The sequence below is a fragment of the Danio rerio genome, chromosome 20, assembly GCF_049306965.1.
Source record: "Danio rerio strain Tuebingen ecotype United States chromosome 20, GRCz12tu, whole genome shotgun sequence".
Lineage (NCBI taxonomy): Eukaryota > Metazoa > Chordata > Actinopteri > Cypriniformes > Danionidae > Danio > Danio rerio.
This window is the reverse complement of record NC_133195.1, coordinates 53,454,139-53,470,000: the sequence shown is the minus strand read 5'-3', so window position 1 is coordinate 53,470,000 and position 15,862 is coordinate 53,454,139. Positions and strand designations below refer to the sequence as shown.

The 15,862-nt window shown below is 39.1% G+C and overlaps 1 protein-coding gene across 2 annotated transcripts in view; it reads left to right on the top strand.

Moving 5' to 3' along the window:
• Positions 1–15,110, top strand: part of tmem121ab (transmembrane protein 121Ab) — a 116,613-nt gene extending 101,503 nt beyond the window's left edge. Inside the window, exon 2 of one of the 2 annotated variants that reach the window (XM_021468501.2) lies at positions 9,447–15,110. In XM_021468501.2, coding sequence (XP_021324176.1) covers positions 12,163–13,116 — 954 coding nt within the window. In that variant the 5' untranslated portion in view covers positions 9,447–12,162 and the 3' untranslated portion in view covers positions 13,117–15,110. Of the gene's footprint in view, positions 1–9,446 lie in introns of those variants that run through there. The other variant, NM_001144797.1, reaches the window with a different exon arrangement.
• Positions 15,111–15,862: the final 752 nt, after the last annotated feature.

Here is a 15,862-nt window from a genome sequence, read left to right as displayed (position 1 = left end):
CAACAGCGCAAATGTCCGCTAAAACACCATCGCCAAAGAAGCTCGCCTTTAATGAGTTTAAACTGATGCGGGTTATAACAAGGAACAGTATTGCGACGGTGGTTATTGGGAGAATCCTGCTCTGCCCCCCTCATATTGGGCCGGCTGACTCGCATGCTTTTCCACAAACACAGAAAAATGAAATTCAGCGCGTAACGAAGCTGAGCATTACAACAACAAGAACCGAAACCAAAACTTTTAAAAGTGAGACTTTTTCTCCTTTCTTTTGTCCATTCTTTCTTGAGGTGTATATTATTTTTCTATTTAATTATTGATGACTGCTTTGCACATTTCAGCATCGAATTGAATGATTTATTATAATATTTTGTTTGTTTTGTAGCAGAAATAGGCTAGTATTTATTAAATTGACATGCATATAAAACAGCAGTACAAAATAAATATTTCTTACTGCAATGCTTCATTTGTGTTTGATGCAAACCATCAATTTATTTTCCATAGAGTAACAGCAGGACTTTATATAGCAGATAACTTACATTAAAGCACATTCAAGGCAGCATGATGATGAGAAATATAATTCATTGTTAGTATTATTGTCATCATCGTCATTATTAATATTTTATAATTATTCAAAATTAATTTTGGAAATATTGCACAAATATTAAATCATCACAGCATTAGTTAGATAGTTGTTTCTGGGTTTTGTTAGTCCCAAATGATGCTGTTTTCAAATACAATAAATCCCTTAATATACAACTTGTCAATATCATTAATTTTTGGTGGGTGCTCCTAAATTTTTTCTGGTGCTCCTAAATGTTTCAGGTTGGGAGCACCAGTGCTACCAAGTAAGAAAGTTAATTTTGAGCCCTGTGACAGTACAATTACATTGTCAAATTGTTAGATATTATTAGGTGTTATTCTTAACTGAGTAGAATATTTATATATATTCATATTTTTTAAGCCACAGCAGACGCAGAAAAATGTTAAAGCGGCATAATGGAGGTTTCTGATGCAAGATTCGAGTGTTATTTCTACAAATGGTGTTCAGCAGGAGCTCAAGGTGATCACTAATGCATCATCCTGAAGAATATTACATTGATTTCAATCTGTCCCCGTTCTGAGCTGACAGGCATAGAAATGAGACCTATGTCTGCTATCTGTACTCCTGCCAAATGCTAATAAGATTGTGTTGGACATGACAGAAAGCTAAACTCATCTCCCGATGCCCTGCATTAAAAACACACTCAAATCACCAGCTTTTACTTCCAGTTCAAACTTTCCTCTACAGTGATACGTTTTCATTTTAGATCACGGACGTGATGGAGTCTGGCTAGCTAGTGTTTCCATTATTATTTGTGCTGAATTTTGGTGAAATGTCAGCCCAGTGTGTTGATTAGCACTCCCGCGACCTTGGCTATCAGACAAACGCCAGCGGCTCGGTGTGTGAATATTAAACAGGTTGGCGTAAATGAATCTCCAAATGCTGCGCCGCGGTCCCTCAGCTTGAATTATTAATGATGGAAGTTTATTGACCTGCGTGAATCCATCAAACACATGATTAGAATCTGCATCATTCTTGGCCCAAAAGGCTAAACCTATATTTGTTTAAGCATTAGGCTTGAAAAAAAATAATAAAGATCTTTAGTTTACTTTGTGCTTGCGTCATCTATTATGCGAAATAAAAGTTTGGAAGCAGTTTGATATAGTGGTATAGTGTGTCCACAAAAATATTGGAATGATATAAACTCACCATGTAAATCCCAGCAGTTTTGAGGCCCACCGCAATACGCTTATTTCACTCGGCCGCTATTTTAAAGAACCAAAGCGAGGCTGCGGTGGGAAGAAACCCGGAAGTATAGGACCAGCACTGTAAACATTGCAGCAACATGATGTGTACTATAGACCTTTTTCTTGGAACGCAAAATTACCCAATATGCTTTGCGTGTATGCGCAAGGAGAATGCGAAGAACTTCCGGTCGGCAGCTGATGCGTGTAAACAGTCACATTTGGACAGCTTTGAAACGATAGTTTTAATCTATTTTACCTGCTTTTATCCTCTTTGAACTACTTCTGTTGTCCATCAGCACCATCTCCTGGACTAATCATTTAAAGAAATGATCTAATAGGATGGAAAACAGCTGCTGTGAGGCGTTTTCCCCTCGTTGTCAGACGGCATCTTCTGCAGTTTAAATGAAGCCTCGTCATCGCTAAAGTCAACATTTTCTCTTTATTTCAAATATATAACCAGCTCAAACAAATGTAGTTCACCAAAATGTTTGACACACACACGTAGCCTGTACTGTGCCACTGACACACTGATTTAATAACTGTGACAAAGTGAAAATATAGGCTAGTGTCATTTCGAAATGACAGAAAAACACAAACCGTGGTGAAAACAACACACGAAATAAAAACACAAACGGCTCGCGATTAGAATGAACAGCAAATCAGCCAGCAGAGGATCAATAACAGACTTTTATTGGTCGTTTTTGTAAATTGCACGACTTTCATACCTGTTAAGTTTCATGCCAGTACTCTGGTTTGCTCTCTGTGTGTGTGTGTGTGTGTGTGTGTGCATGCGTGTGTGTGTGTTAAAGAGTCGCTGAGCTAACAGCTGACAGGCCGGGAACACACACACACACTGTATTTCTGTCGGCAGACACGTAAACTAGGAGAACATTTTTACGTATTTCTGTATTTCTGACGCGCTTGAACCACATGTGACTGATTATAACGGCTTTAACAGACACATTTCTAAGTTGTCTGTCACTAAAACACTCTGTTATCCATTAAAAATGTTATTGAAACCCATTTTCAGAGCGCAAATTATCAGTTGTACACGCTGTACACGGAAGTTTTTAGCATTCTACCAGAAGACGCTGGTCGCTATGGCGCCCTCCATGCAGCAGCCATGAAAAAGGTCTATAAACCTCCAGCTGTTGCCGCGATTTCAAAATGCAGAAATGGTGTAAACATCACTTTAATATTATTTAGTAAGTTTATTTTAAATAATAAAAGCAATTTAGCATCAAACAACATCACAATCTCTGTGATACGCTTAAGTGTCCTCCTAGGCTTCAGCTCATAGCACTAGTTAAACACCGTAAGGACGCTTTCCTGCTTCAGCCTATGTAACCCGGTGAGTGGTAAAACACTGCAGTCTTCTGCAGCACGCCCTCGTGTTGTCTGTAAAAGGGTTGTCCTGGTACTGAAGGTTTAAACCTGACTATTTCCCGCTAACATGGAAGCGCTGCTGAGCGCGGATGACTCGACTGATCTTTACGGCTTCGCGCTTCAGTCTCCGTGGATCTGTGTTTGGTTTGGACTCAGTTTACCGCTCTTCACCCAGTGCAAACACAGATACACGGACTGGAGCGCGAAGCAGTCGTCAAGATTAGTCGGGTCATCAAGCAGATCGCTCGGCTCGTCTGTGTTTGTGCTCAGTATACAGCTGCGGGTGAACTGATGACCTTCTCGGCCAATCACAATCATTTCTGTTGAACACGTGAACACAATGGCAAATCAGCGCTGTTTCAAGAAAGCCATCAACATTGCCTTAAATGTTAGCGCAAAATTACCGTTTTTTCTTTTAATTCAGTATCGTGACAAGTCTAATATAGTGAAAGAATCAGTTTATTAACTCGAGTTTAATAAATGGCATCTAAAACGTGTGTTAGGGAAAGAAAACGTTTGCTAACTAGTGCCATTTCCCTTAACTTAGTTGAAAATTAGCTCTGATATGCCTTTTTACATTCACCATTCATTCAGAACGGACCTTCGGGTCACCCGGAAGGCAGAGAAATGATAACTGATAAGATATATAGCCAGTTACAGAACATTCCTATGTGACTCCCAATGATACTTCCGGGTTTCTTCCCACCGCAGCTTTGATTTCGCTTTTGAAAATGGCGGCCCCGTGAAATCAGTCAATGTGATGTAGCAGTGCAGTTATCCCCACCCACCAATAACGATTGACATGCACATATTACCATGTCTCAGTACTGAAGTATATAATCATGGAGAATTGGGTTTGTCTGTGAAGCCTTGTGTAAAAAAATCTTGGTGTTATCTTTGATGGTGGCTTAATATTTGATAAACAGATTAACGCAGTGGTCATATCCTGCTTTTTTCAGCTTCGACTTTTAAAATCAGTCAAACCTATTTTATCTAGGAAAAAATGTGGAAAAATAATTATTTTATTACTTCTTATATTCTTTATGCTTTTATTACTTCAAGATTGGGCTACTGTAATGCGCTATATTTTAGGATCAGTCAGACAACTCTATCCCGCCTACAGCTACTGTTGTTCAAAATGCTGCTGCAAGGCTTTTAACCAGCACCAGAAAATTTGACCACATTACACCAAATCTGTGCTCTCTGTACTGGTTGCCTGTGCACTATCGTGCCACTTTTAAAATTCTTCTCCTGGTTTTTAAATCTCTAAATGGCTTAGTTCCTTTCTACCTGTCAGACCTGTTGACTGAACATCAGCCTGGTCGTTCTCGTCGGTCATCAAACCAAAGACTATTAAACATTCCAAAGTCGAGGCTGAAATGCAGGGGTGACCGGGCTTTCGCAGTAGCTGGTCCTACTTTGTGGAATGCTCTGCCCCTCTGTATTAGGTCTATTTCATCTCTGGCTGTTTTTAAATCTGGGTTAAAATCTTACCTTTTTGATTTGGCATTTTATCACTGAAAATTGTTTGTTTTTAGCTATATTAACTATCAGTGAGAATTGTTTGTTTTAGCTATAATTTTATACTTGTTCTATGTGATTTATTGTTCAGCACATTGGTCAACCTTTGGTTGCGTTTAATAGTGCTATATAGATAAAACTGACATTGACATGTCCACAGGACAGGATGTGCAAAGAAACTCAGATTTAAAGATCAGTTCAACTCTCTGTATTCCAACTGCACTTCAAGAAGCAGTAATTTCTACACTTTGTATTGCTAAAGCACTGTAAACTATACTTTTTGAGCTATGTAATTCATAACCGCTAAAAACCGCACAGCTGTACAGTGTACACAGCTATAAACAATGACGCTTCAATCACACAACAGGATAGACTCCTGTTGTGTGATTAATAGCTCGTTTCCACTGACTGGTACAGTACTGTTTGTTACGGGTCAACTTTATCAGGCTTGCGTTTCCACTACAAATGGTACCCTTTTGGTTGGTGTGGTGTATGACAAAGTTTCAGTTGACGTCATTTTCGCTCGAGAAAATGTCTACAGTAAAGCTGTACGGGTCGCTTCCATATCATATAAAACAGACGCTTTATACACATAAATACTTGTGTATAAATGTTTATTACTAACTTTTCTATGAACAGGATTTGATTATAACTGCAGATCAATTACAGTGCAAAATAACCTACTGTAACGCCTGCAGTTATAGAAAATAAATAGATAAATGCAACATATATGAGCACATACAGACCCTTACCGTCTCCGATATGTTACCAACTACAGAAGAACTACACACAGCAGTACATTATTATTTAGGTTCAAAAACAACATGCAACATAGCCCACTGTCCTGGGAGAGAACCCTCGGAGATATTTGAGCCCAGGGCTCCCGCCCGGTCAATAAGCATATCAGGAGATCCGATATCAGGTAGGTCTCGAGAGCTCCCCCTTTAGAAAAGGGAGGTAAAGGAGGAGATGGGGTGTAAGGGGGAATTCTTCCAAAACAAAGAAAGAGCAGTAGGGAGAAAATTATCCATTTATAGTAAACTAGGATCTGATTGGATTATTACTGATTACAGATGAGCGGCCAGAAGTGCTCAATCATATCACGTGCTCCTCTTGAAATTAGTTTATGATACTTCACTTGTGAAACTTCACTGCATTTTGTAAAAATAGGCATAATAGTTCCCTTTAAAATCTAAGAAAAATAATTTTAAAACCATTAAGAATGTTCACAATTATCAGTGTTAACATGTTTGCTTGATATAATTGTGAGAACTGATCCATTGTACTCTTTCCAGCCGTGACTGAAAAAAAAAGTACTTTAAATTACATCTGGCCTGAGGATGAGCAAATTGAAGTTGCTCATACACAGGGCAACTTTCAGAGCAATGTTGCTGGGAAACTTTGAGAAATCATGCAGTCACTGGGCAACCAGTTGAGAAACAGGCAAATAATAAGGGTAACTTAATCCAGAGACAATTCTGTTGCCTTTTTGCAATAACAATGTAGCCAAGCAACATCGCTCTTAAATGTCCCCTGGCAACACTGCTCATAAAGTTGCTCTCTGCATCATTCATTTTCCTTCGGCTTAGTCCCTTTGATCATCAGGGGTCGCCACAGTGGAATGAACCACCAACTTATCCAGAATATATTTCACACAGCGGATGCCCTTCCAGTTGCAACCCAATACTGGGAAACACCCATACAAACTCATACACTACAGCCATTTTAGTGTATTCAATTCCCCTATAGCGCATGTCTTTGGACTGTGTGGGAAGCCGGAGCACCTGGAGGAACCTCACACCAACATGAGGAGAACATGCAAACTCCACACAGAAACATCAACTGGCCCAGCCCATTTTTTCATGTTTTTTTTTTTTTTTTTTGGTGAACTTTTTCTTTAAGTTGGTGAACCACTTCAGGAGTGTGTTTCTTAGATAGATGTTGATACGGCTGCCTCTGTACCTTATACCTAAGGCAATTTCCAAGCCTAATGATACTGTAGAAAAGAAAAATCACAAATGTGGCATCTCAATTGGTTCTCCTTGACAGAAATTAGATTAAATTGTGGGCAAATGTACTCTAGCCTTTGGCTGAAGTCTCTTGGTTTTCTGAAAAAAAAAAAGAGCAGAGTAATCTCCTCCAGTCTAGAGTCTCAATAACAGTGCTCTAGTTTTGCCAAGACACTAATGCAAACTTAAGATCGAAATGCAAACGCAAACACTTCTGCTAAATTATTACAATAACAACAATTCTGATCTGCTATCCTCATTCATGTTAAAGCTCTGTACTGACAATAAAAATGGCATGATGTAAACCACATTCACACGCTCAACCCCATTCAGATTAGTTTGTAAAATCAGTGAATCATTTACTGAATGGATCATTTGAATCAGTGAGTTATTTACTGAAGACTCACTCTAAATGGATCATTTGAATTAGGAAGTTGATTACTGGAGATTTACTGTGAACAAATCATTTCAATCTGAGTTGTTTACCGGAGGCTCACTCTGAACAAATCATTTGAATCAGTGAGTTGTTTATGGAGGCTCAGTCAGAACTAATTATTTGAATCGGTGAGTTGCTTACCGGAGGCTCACTCAGAACTTATTTTTTGAATCAGCGAATTGTTTCCTGGAAGCTCACTCTAAACAAATCATTTGAATTAGCGAGTTGTTTACTGGAGATTTACTCTGAACAAATCATTTGAATCAGTGAGTTGTTTACTAGAGACTCATTCTGACAAATTATTTGAATCAGTGAGTTGTTTACCGGAGGCTCACTCTGAACAGATCGTTTGAATCAGTGAGTTGTTTACCGGAGGCTCACTCTGAACAGATCATGTGAATCAGTGAGTTGTTTACCGGAGGCTCACTCTGAACAGATCATTTGAATCAGTGAGTTGTTTACTGGAGACTCACTCTGAACAGATCATTTGAATCAGCGGGTTGTTTACCGGAGGCTCACTCAAAACTGATTATTTGAATCAGTGAGTTGTTTCCTGGAAACTCGTTTTGAACAAACCATTTGAATCAGTGAGTTGTTTACCAGAGGCTCACTCTGAATGGATCACTTGAATCAGAAAGGTTGTTTAAAGGACACTCACTATGAATGGTTAATTTGAATCAATTAGTGGTTTACTGGAGACTCATTCTGAACTGATAATTTTAATCAGTGAGTTGTTAACCAGAGATTTACTCTGATCAAATCATTTGAATCAGTGAATTGTTTACTGAACACTCACTCTAAATGGATCACTTGAATCTGAATGGTTGTTTAAAGGATACTTACTATGAGTGGAGAATTTAAATCAATGAGTTGTTTATTGGAGACTCACTCTTAACAGATTATTTGATTCAGAGGGCCGTTTAAAAGAGACTCGCTTTAAATGGATCATTTGAATCAGTGAGGTTTTTTTACTGGAAAATCTCTCTGAACTACTCATTTTAATCAATGGATGATTTAAATCAGTGAGTTGTTTACTGGATATTCAGTTTGAATGGATTATTTGAATCAGTGAGGTGTTTACTGGAGACTCACTTTGAACAGACCATTTGAATCAGTGAGTTGTTAACTGGAGACTCACTTTGAATAGATCATGTGAATCAGTGAGTTGTTTACTGAAGACTCTCTTTGAATAGATCATTTGAATCAGTGAGTTGTTTACTGGAGACTCACTTTGAATAGATCACTTAAATCAGTGAGTTGTTAAACGGAGACTCAGTCTTAACCAATTTTTGGAATCAGAGGGCTGTTTAAGGGAGACTCACTCTAAACAGACTATTTGAATCAGTGAGTTGTTTACTGAAGACTCTCTTTGAATAGATCATTTGAATCAGTGAGTTGTTTACTGGAGACTCACTTTGAATAGATCACTTAAATCAGAGAGTTGTTTACTGGAGACTCTTTGAATAGATCACTTAAATCAGTGAGTTGTTAAACGGAGACTCAGTCTTAACCAATTTTTTGAATCAGAGGGCTGTTTAAAGGAGACTCACTCTAAACAGACTATTTGAATCAATGAGTTGTTTACTGGAGGCTCACTTCGAATGGATCACTTGAATCAGGAGGGCTCACTCTGAAAGAACTTGTATTACTCAGCTACATTTATGAAATATTTAGTTTTGTAATGTTGTGAAGAGAAAGTACAAGTTTCCTAAAATAAATACTGTCCACCACTGGACTATACGTCAACTACACTAAATTAATTGCATTCATTTTTTAAGGCGTCTCACGAGAAACATTAAAAGCCAAAACTGCTACTTTAACAAAACAAAACCGAGAACCCAGTTATGTCTGCTGAGTGATGAAAGAGCCGTTTTGAGCAATGAAATATTCATCTGCGATTAGATTTTTTCCTAACAGATCAAAGACACCGCATGCACTTATAATACATGTGAAATAAAAGAGCACATTATAAAATCTGTATCATTTCTAACATCAAAAACTGCATCTATGGAGATGAGAGGATTCCTCAAGCCTTTCCTTTCACAGTTCCTGGCTTGTGAAGCTAAAAAAAAAAAAAAAAAAATCAATGCTGGAACACTGTCGTGGATAATTGCATGCCTCATACAGTATTCAAATGAATAAGTGGGCGTGTGTGTAAAGGTTGTATCTCCACAACGCTGTTATCACATGTCATTAAATGATGCTGACACAATGGCAGGACCGGATGTGAAATTGGCTCCTAGCGGTGATCTGTGATTTATTATCCACTTTGTGCTGACAGCTCCTCTTCTTTCCCTTTCTCGTTCCAGGTTGTGTCAGAAAAGCAGGCAAGGATGAAACTGAAGCCCAGTAAAAGAGAGTCCCGCTGGGGAATCCATAGGCAGATGTGGAGCCCCTGGAGCCACTGACCCAGTGTCTGGATGATCTATGGATAGAGCCCAGCAGCCCCTCAAGAGTCAATGCTTCACTGTTGAGCAATTCCACATCGGCAGACACAAACAAACGTTGCCTGGTAATTGCATCGAATCTACAGTCTGAAGATTTCGAGAGCACCAGAAGAATTGACCTACCAACTCAGATTCTGTAATCGTAGCCCGTATACACAGTCTGAACATTTCTTTCTTGTGCTCCATTTACTTATAAGAAGGAAATTAACTATCAATTGAGCAAATTGCATGCATGCGAAGCTTCCGGGAAAGCCCATGTATCCTCGGATCACCTTCCAAAAGCATGACCGTGAAAAAGAGGAAAGTTATGGCGTCTCTCTGAGATCAGGCAGGAGTGCGGTCTTACAGGATCGATGCAAGCTACTGATTAATGGGCAGATTTCTCTTCCATTTAGTGTGTAGGAGAAGAACCATCTGCCAAGGCTATGATTGTGAATCCGGGACTTTTCTTCCTCTAAGAGTTGCATTTTCATTGCAAAGCAATCCAACTTCTTTGCATATTTTGGACAGTTCCTTTTTTACAAGACTCAATACAAGACTTGCAAAGCAGTGTGAATCTAACTGTCAGCTGGGATCAATAGATTTTTGCTGGGATCATTTATTTTCTCTTTGTTCCTGGGTCAAGTTTATGAATTAATCGAAATGCAAACACCTTCAAGTTGCATAGAACTAGGATGAAGTAGTATTTCTTCCAACCAGCCCTTCAAAGCTTAAAACCTGGTTTCTTTAGTCTTCAAGAGTTGTTTTCAATTGCAAAGTAATCCTGCATCCTTTTCGAACTTTGCATCAATTAACGCTGCTCCTTCTGATTTTTATTCAATTCAAACCTTGCAAAGCAGTGTGAATCAAACTGACAGTCGAGAGCAATTGGCTTTTGGTAAAATAAGTTCATTTCACTTTGTTCCTAGGTCATGTGTATAGAATATTAGAAATTCAAATATCCTCGGAGGTCACAGAGCTTGCGTGATAAAGCCAACGCTTTGAGGTTCTTTTGGGAAGTAATCCTGCATTGGATGTTTTTTTGTTTCTTTTTCTTGTTTATTTAAAATTTTGGATCGTTTAACCATACATCTTCAGATTTATAGATCTATTCAAGCCTTGCGAAGTGAAGTGAATCAAGAGGAATTGGCTTTTTTGTTGAATAAGGACTTTCCTCTTTGTTCCTGAGTCACGTTTAGGATATATCTGAAATGCAATTTCTTTCAAAGTTCACAGAAATAGAATGAAAAAGTGGTTGCTCCGTAAGCCCAGCAAAGCTTGAAATGCCACTTCGAGAATCCTTTAAACCCAAGTACAACAAAGGAAACAACATAACTGTGAAACAACATTTGCTTGGTCTTTAAGAGGGTTGCATTTCAATTGCAGAGCAATCCTGCATTGGACTTCTTAATATCATCTATCTTAATATTTGGAAGCAAAGCCAAGCAGAGAGGCAAACAACAGCAATTGATTTTTTAGAGGAACAATTTCTTTTCACTTTGTTCCAATGCAAATGCCTTCAAAGTTCGTGAAATTGAGTTAAAAAGTCACCTATTTCAAACTTCTGAAATGAAAAAAATCCTTTAAACGCAAGTACAACCAAGCAAACAGCAAAACTGTGAAACAACCTTTGTTCTTTAAGAGAGTTGCATTTCCAGTTCAAAGTAATCCTGCATTGGACTTTTTATCATTCTAGTACCATTGGGAATGCAAATGCCCTCAAAGTTCATCAAATTGATTTGAAAAAAAAAACAGCAGTTTCAACAAACTGGAATTAATAAAATCCTTCAAACCCAAGTGAAAGCAAGCAAACAACAAAACTGTGAAACAACATTTCCTTGGTCTTTAAGAGTTGCATTTCCAGAACAAAGAAATCCAGGATTTGACTTTATCACTCTTCATATTTGCAAAATAAGGCAAAGCAGTGAGTCAAACAAAGCAATTGACTTTTCAGTAGAGCAGTTTCTTATTACTTTATTCCAGGGTCGAGTTTAATACTGGGAATGTGAAAGCCTTCAAAAATTAAAAATCCTACAGAGCCAAGTACCAAAACTGTGAAACAACATTTCCTTGGTCTTTAAGAGAGTTGCATTCCAGTGCAAAGTAATCCTGAATTGGAGTTTTTATCATTCTATTACTATAGATTCAACAAATTGGGTTGAAAAACCTTCTGGAATTATAAGAATCTTTTTAAACCCAAGTACAGCCAAGCAAAACAACATTTCCTTGGTCTTTAAGAGAGTTGTCATACCAGAGCAAAGTAATCCTGCACTGACTTTTTAAAGTTTATCAAGTTGAGGGGAAAAAACAGCAGTTTCAACTAACTGGAATTAAAAAAACCCTTGAAACCCAAGTAAAACCAAGCAAACACCAAATCTGTGAAACAATATTTCCTTGCTCTTTAGGAGAGTTGTAACCCTGCATTAGACCTTCTATCATTCTTCATACTACTGGGACTGCAAATGCCTTCAAAGTTCATCAAATTGAGCTGAAAAAGCAGCAGTTTCAACTATCCAGAATTTAAAAAACCTTCAAACCCAAAGTGCAACGAAGCGGACAACATTGTCGTGAGTGAGTGCATGCGGTGGTGGCCCTCAGCATGGTGTTGCCACCACCGGACAAGCGGCATGTGTGTCTTACAACCTTCGTCATCATGACTAGCATGGCTTTCATGGATGCCTACCTAGTGGAACAAAACCAAGGTCCACGCAAGATTGGCGTCTGTATCATAGTCCTAGTGGGGGATGTTTGCTTCCTTATTGTCCTCCGTTATGTGGCGGTTTGGGTCGGAGCAGAAGTGCGGACAGCTCGCAGAGGATACGCCATGATCCTTTGGTTCCTCTATATCTTTGTATTAGAGATCAAGCTTTACTTTGTCTTCCAGAACTGTAAGGCTGATCGCAAGAGTCTGGAAACTGTTGCAAGGAAAGCTTTGACTTTGTTGCTGTCCATTTGTGTGCCTGGTCTCTACTTGGTACTAGTGGCTCTGGATAGCATGGAGTACGTTCGTACCTTTCGAAGGAAGGAGGACATGAGGGGGCGACTCTTTTGGGTGGCTTTGGACTTGCTGGACTTGCTTGATATGCAGGCAAATCTTTGGGAGCCGCAGCGGACGGGTTTGCCCATTTGGGCTGAAGGTCTGATGTTCTTCTACTGCTACATTTTGCTTCTAATCCTTCCCTGCGTATCCCTAAGCGAGATCAGCGTACAGGGTGACCATATTTCTCCACAGAAGATGATGCTTTATCCTCTTCTCAGTTTGGTCACCATCAATATCGTCACCATCCTCATTCGTGGGGTCAACATGGTGCTTTTCCAGGACAGCCGGGTTTCTACTATTTTTGTCGGTAAGAACGTTGTGGCCATCGCAACCAAGGCGTGCACCTTTCTGGAGTACCGGAAACAGTCCAGGGAATTCCCAAATCGAGAAAACGCAAGTGGCATTCCCATGGAAGTCCAGCAGAACTCTGTGGGACACCACGGACAAGCTCTTCCCAATGCTACTACCCTTCCGCATGAACCCACCCCAGCTCGGGAGATTATGGATACATGACCAAGGAGCCAAAATGGAGGCTTTTGTTTGACACAGCTCAAAATATTTAAAACTACAGAGCCCTCAAATGACCTGATGTGAACTGTTAAGGAGAACACTACAAAAATTGCTTTGCTTTGTTTAACTCAATTTTAGTCCAAATAGTAAGTTCTTAAATAAGATTTCTTTACTTACAGATTACTTTGCTTGTTTTAAAGAAAATCACACATAATCTTGACTTATTTCTGAAAACACAACATTTTTTACTACTTGCTTTACAAATTAGTTGATATTTGGACTACAACTAAGAAAAGTAAGAAAGGCGCTTTATGAAGTATTTGCTACAACATTACAGCACTTAGGTGCTGCTTTATTTTCAGGACCTAAATCAGCCAATTATAAGTTGTGGTGTTCAAAAGCAAACTTTAGTGTTTATGATTGACTCTCCTTTATCTTCTCCCCACAGTTGACCATGATAAGTTAAAGTATGTTTTCTGTCCATGCAATATAAGAGTGACTGTTGTGCAAAAATCCTTTCCCACCTTAGACCAAACTGTTGTTCCCACAACCCATTTTTTTGTGTCTGACTTCTCGTTGTTGTCGAAGTGCATCAGATATTTGAGAACTGAAGAGTGGAAATAAACTGCAATGAGTTTACTACTGGGAGAACTAGTTAGGTTAATGTTTATAACCGAATATTGAGGAATAGTCCAACATGCCTGAAGTATGTGTTTGCGCTTGTGTTTTAAGACATAGTGTTGACATTACATAAATGAGAATGAAAGGAAAACGAGAAATGTGTATTTTGGAAACAAACAAAAAAATTTGTGAATGAACTTACTCTTGGTTGGTATGTGGATTATTTTTTATTATTATTACTACTATGGACCCTTTTCACAAGACTGGAATGCATACCTGCCAACATTTGTCTGTGAAATCTGGTGGGGGGATGAGGGGTTGAGGTGTCTGTTCAGGGGTGAGGTTTCTAAGGCCGTACTCACTATGTACAGTTGCCTCGAACCGGGCCAAAGCATGCTTGTCCCTCCTCCCGTCTCCCCCGACAGCCCGTACTCACACTACAATCGGGCCTGGGCACGCTTACGTCATAGATGCTGTGTTTCAGTGAGCCCTATCGCTCAGCACAGAGATTTCTCTAGTTATATAATTTCAGTCGTTTGATATTCAGTGACATGCCGTCAAATATTTCGCCAAACAGTCCTTAGGGATGCGGTTACACGCAGTCAGATATTTCGACGACCAGATCCGCCACTTTTGGCACTCATAAACAATCGTAAAGCCCTCGTGCTGCAGGAATGAGGAGGTCTGCTGAAGGTGTGCAGCTGTCATGCAGTGAGGAGTTTGCGTCTTTAATAAACTACGGCAGTTTGCGTTCACTGAACAGTAAGAATGGTTAATAAATCCATATGAAACAGTCTCTTAAAAGTCACGTCTCGCTTTCAGTTCCCAAGTGAACCGCGCTCAGGCCCACCTCTTCCAACCGGGCCAGGGCCGGCCAAGTGAACTGTGCTTGAGCCCGATTAAGCGCACTCACACTTCTCAAACGATCCGGGAAACGGGCCTGAGCACAGTACGGATGGCATAGTGTGAGTAGGCCCTAAATAACACTATTGAGAACCAGGTTACTAACTGTACTGTGGTGTTAGTAACTACTATGCAGCAGGTTTTGGGCAGCTGTTCTGATATTATATTCAAGTTCGTGACCCATGGCTGTTATAGACTTTACCAAAAAGCTGAGGCCCGGGATGGGGGGTGAAATTATATGAGTGTTTAATTAGAAATAACAAAGTGGGAGGATGACTAGAGATGGGTATAAAATACCCAAGAAAAACGGGAGTGTTGGCAGGTATGCTGTTATACTGCATTTAATGGTCATCGGCATCATAAATCCTTGAAAGTTTTTAAAATTTAGATTTTCAAAAAAACTTATGTACATTTATAAATGTATTTATGTATATATTATATATATCAAATTACAAAAAACTAATTACCGCTTATGCAAGGTGTTTCTAATGCAGTGTATATGGGGGCAGGATTTGTGACGTAATTCTCTCTTCTGGCTGGCGTTATCAGCATAACACAATTTCTTTCCTTGTTCTGAAAGTCTTGATTACACCATCTTTGAGTTATTCCTTTATTATTTCAGCAAATAGGATTGTAAAAAAAAAAGTATTTGTTGTACTCTCCTATTCACTGCGCTCATAGTTTACCCAACTATGACGACTTCCGGTACTGAGAAACCCAGAAATGTGAAAAGGGTCCATCATTACTAATATTATTCAACTTGTGTACTTGCTTTTTTTACATTTTTGTTTGACAGTTCAGCTGTTTAATAAAAAAAATGAAAGCAAAAAAAATCTGTGTTTTATGCTAACAAAACTGGCAGACATAACACTCTTCCTCGATCACAGTGTTTCTATTACAGGTCTTGTTTAAATCCGCTCCTCTAATGTTTGAGTAAACACACCATGTCTGTGGATGCGGATGGGAGGGTAAATGGCATCTGGGAAAATGAAATAAATTACACATGGCCCCCATCAGAGCAGGGACTCACCTTTCTAGAGCCACACAGCGTGAAACTGATTCCTAAGAGACTTTAAGGCCTGGACACCGCGGAATTAAAAAACCCTTCGCTCGGCACACAATGCGAATGCAAAAACCATTTGCTATCCACGTTTGATGAATTGTAGCATACAGTAGAAGAAATAAGTATTGAAAATGTCAACATTTTTCTCAGAAAATATATTTC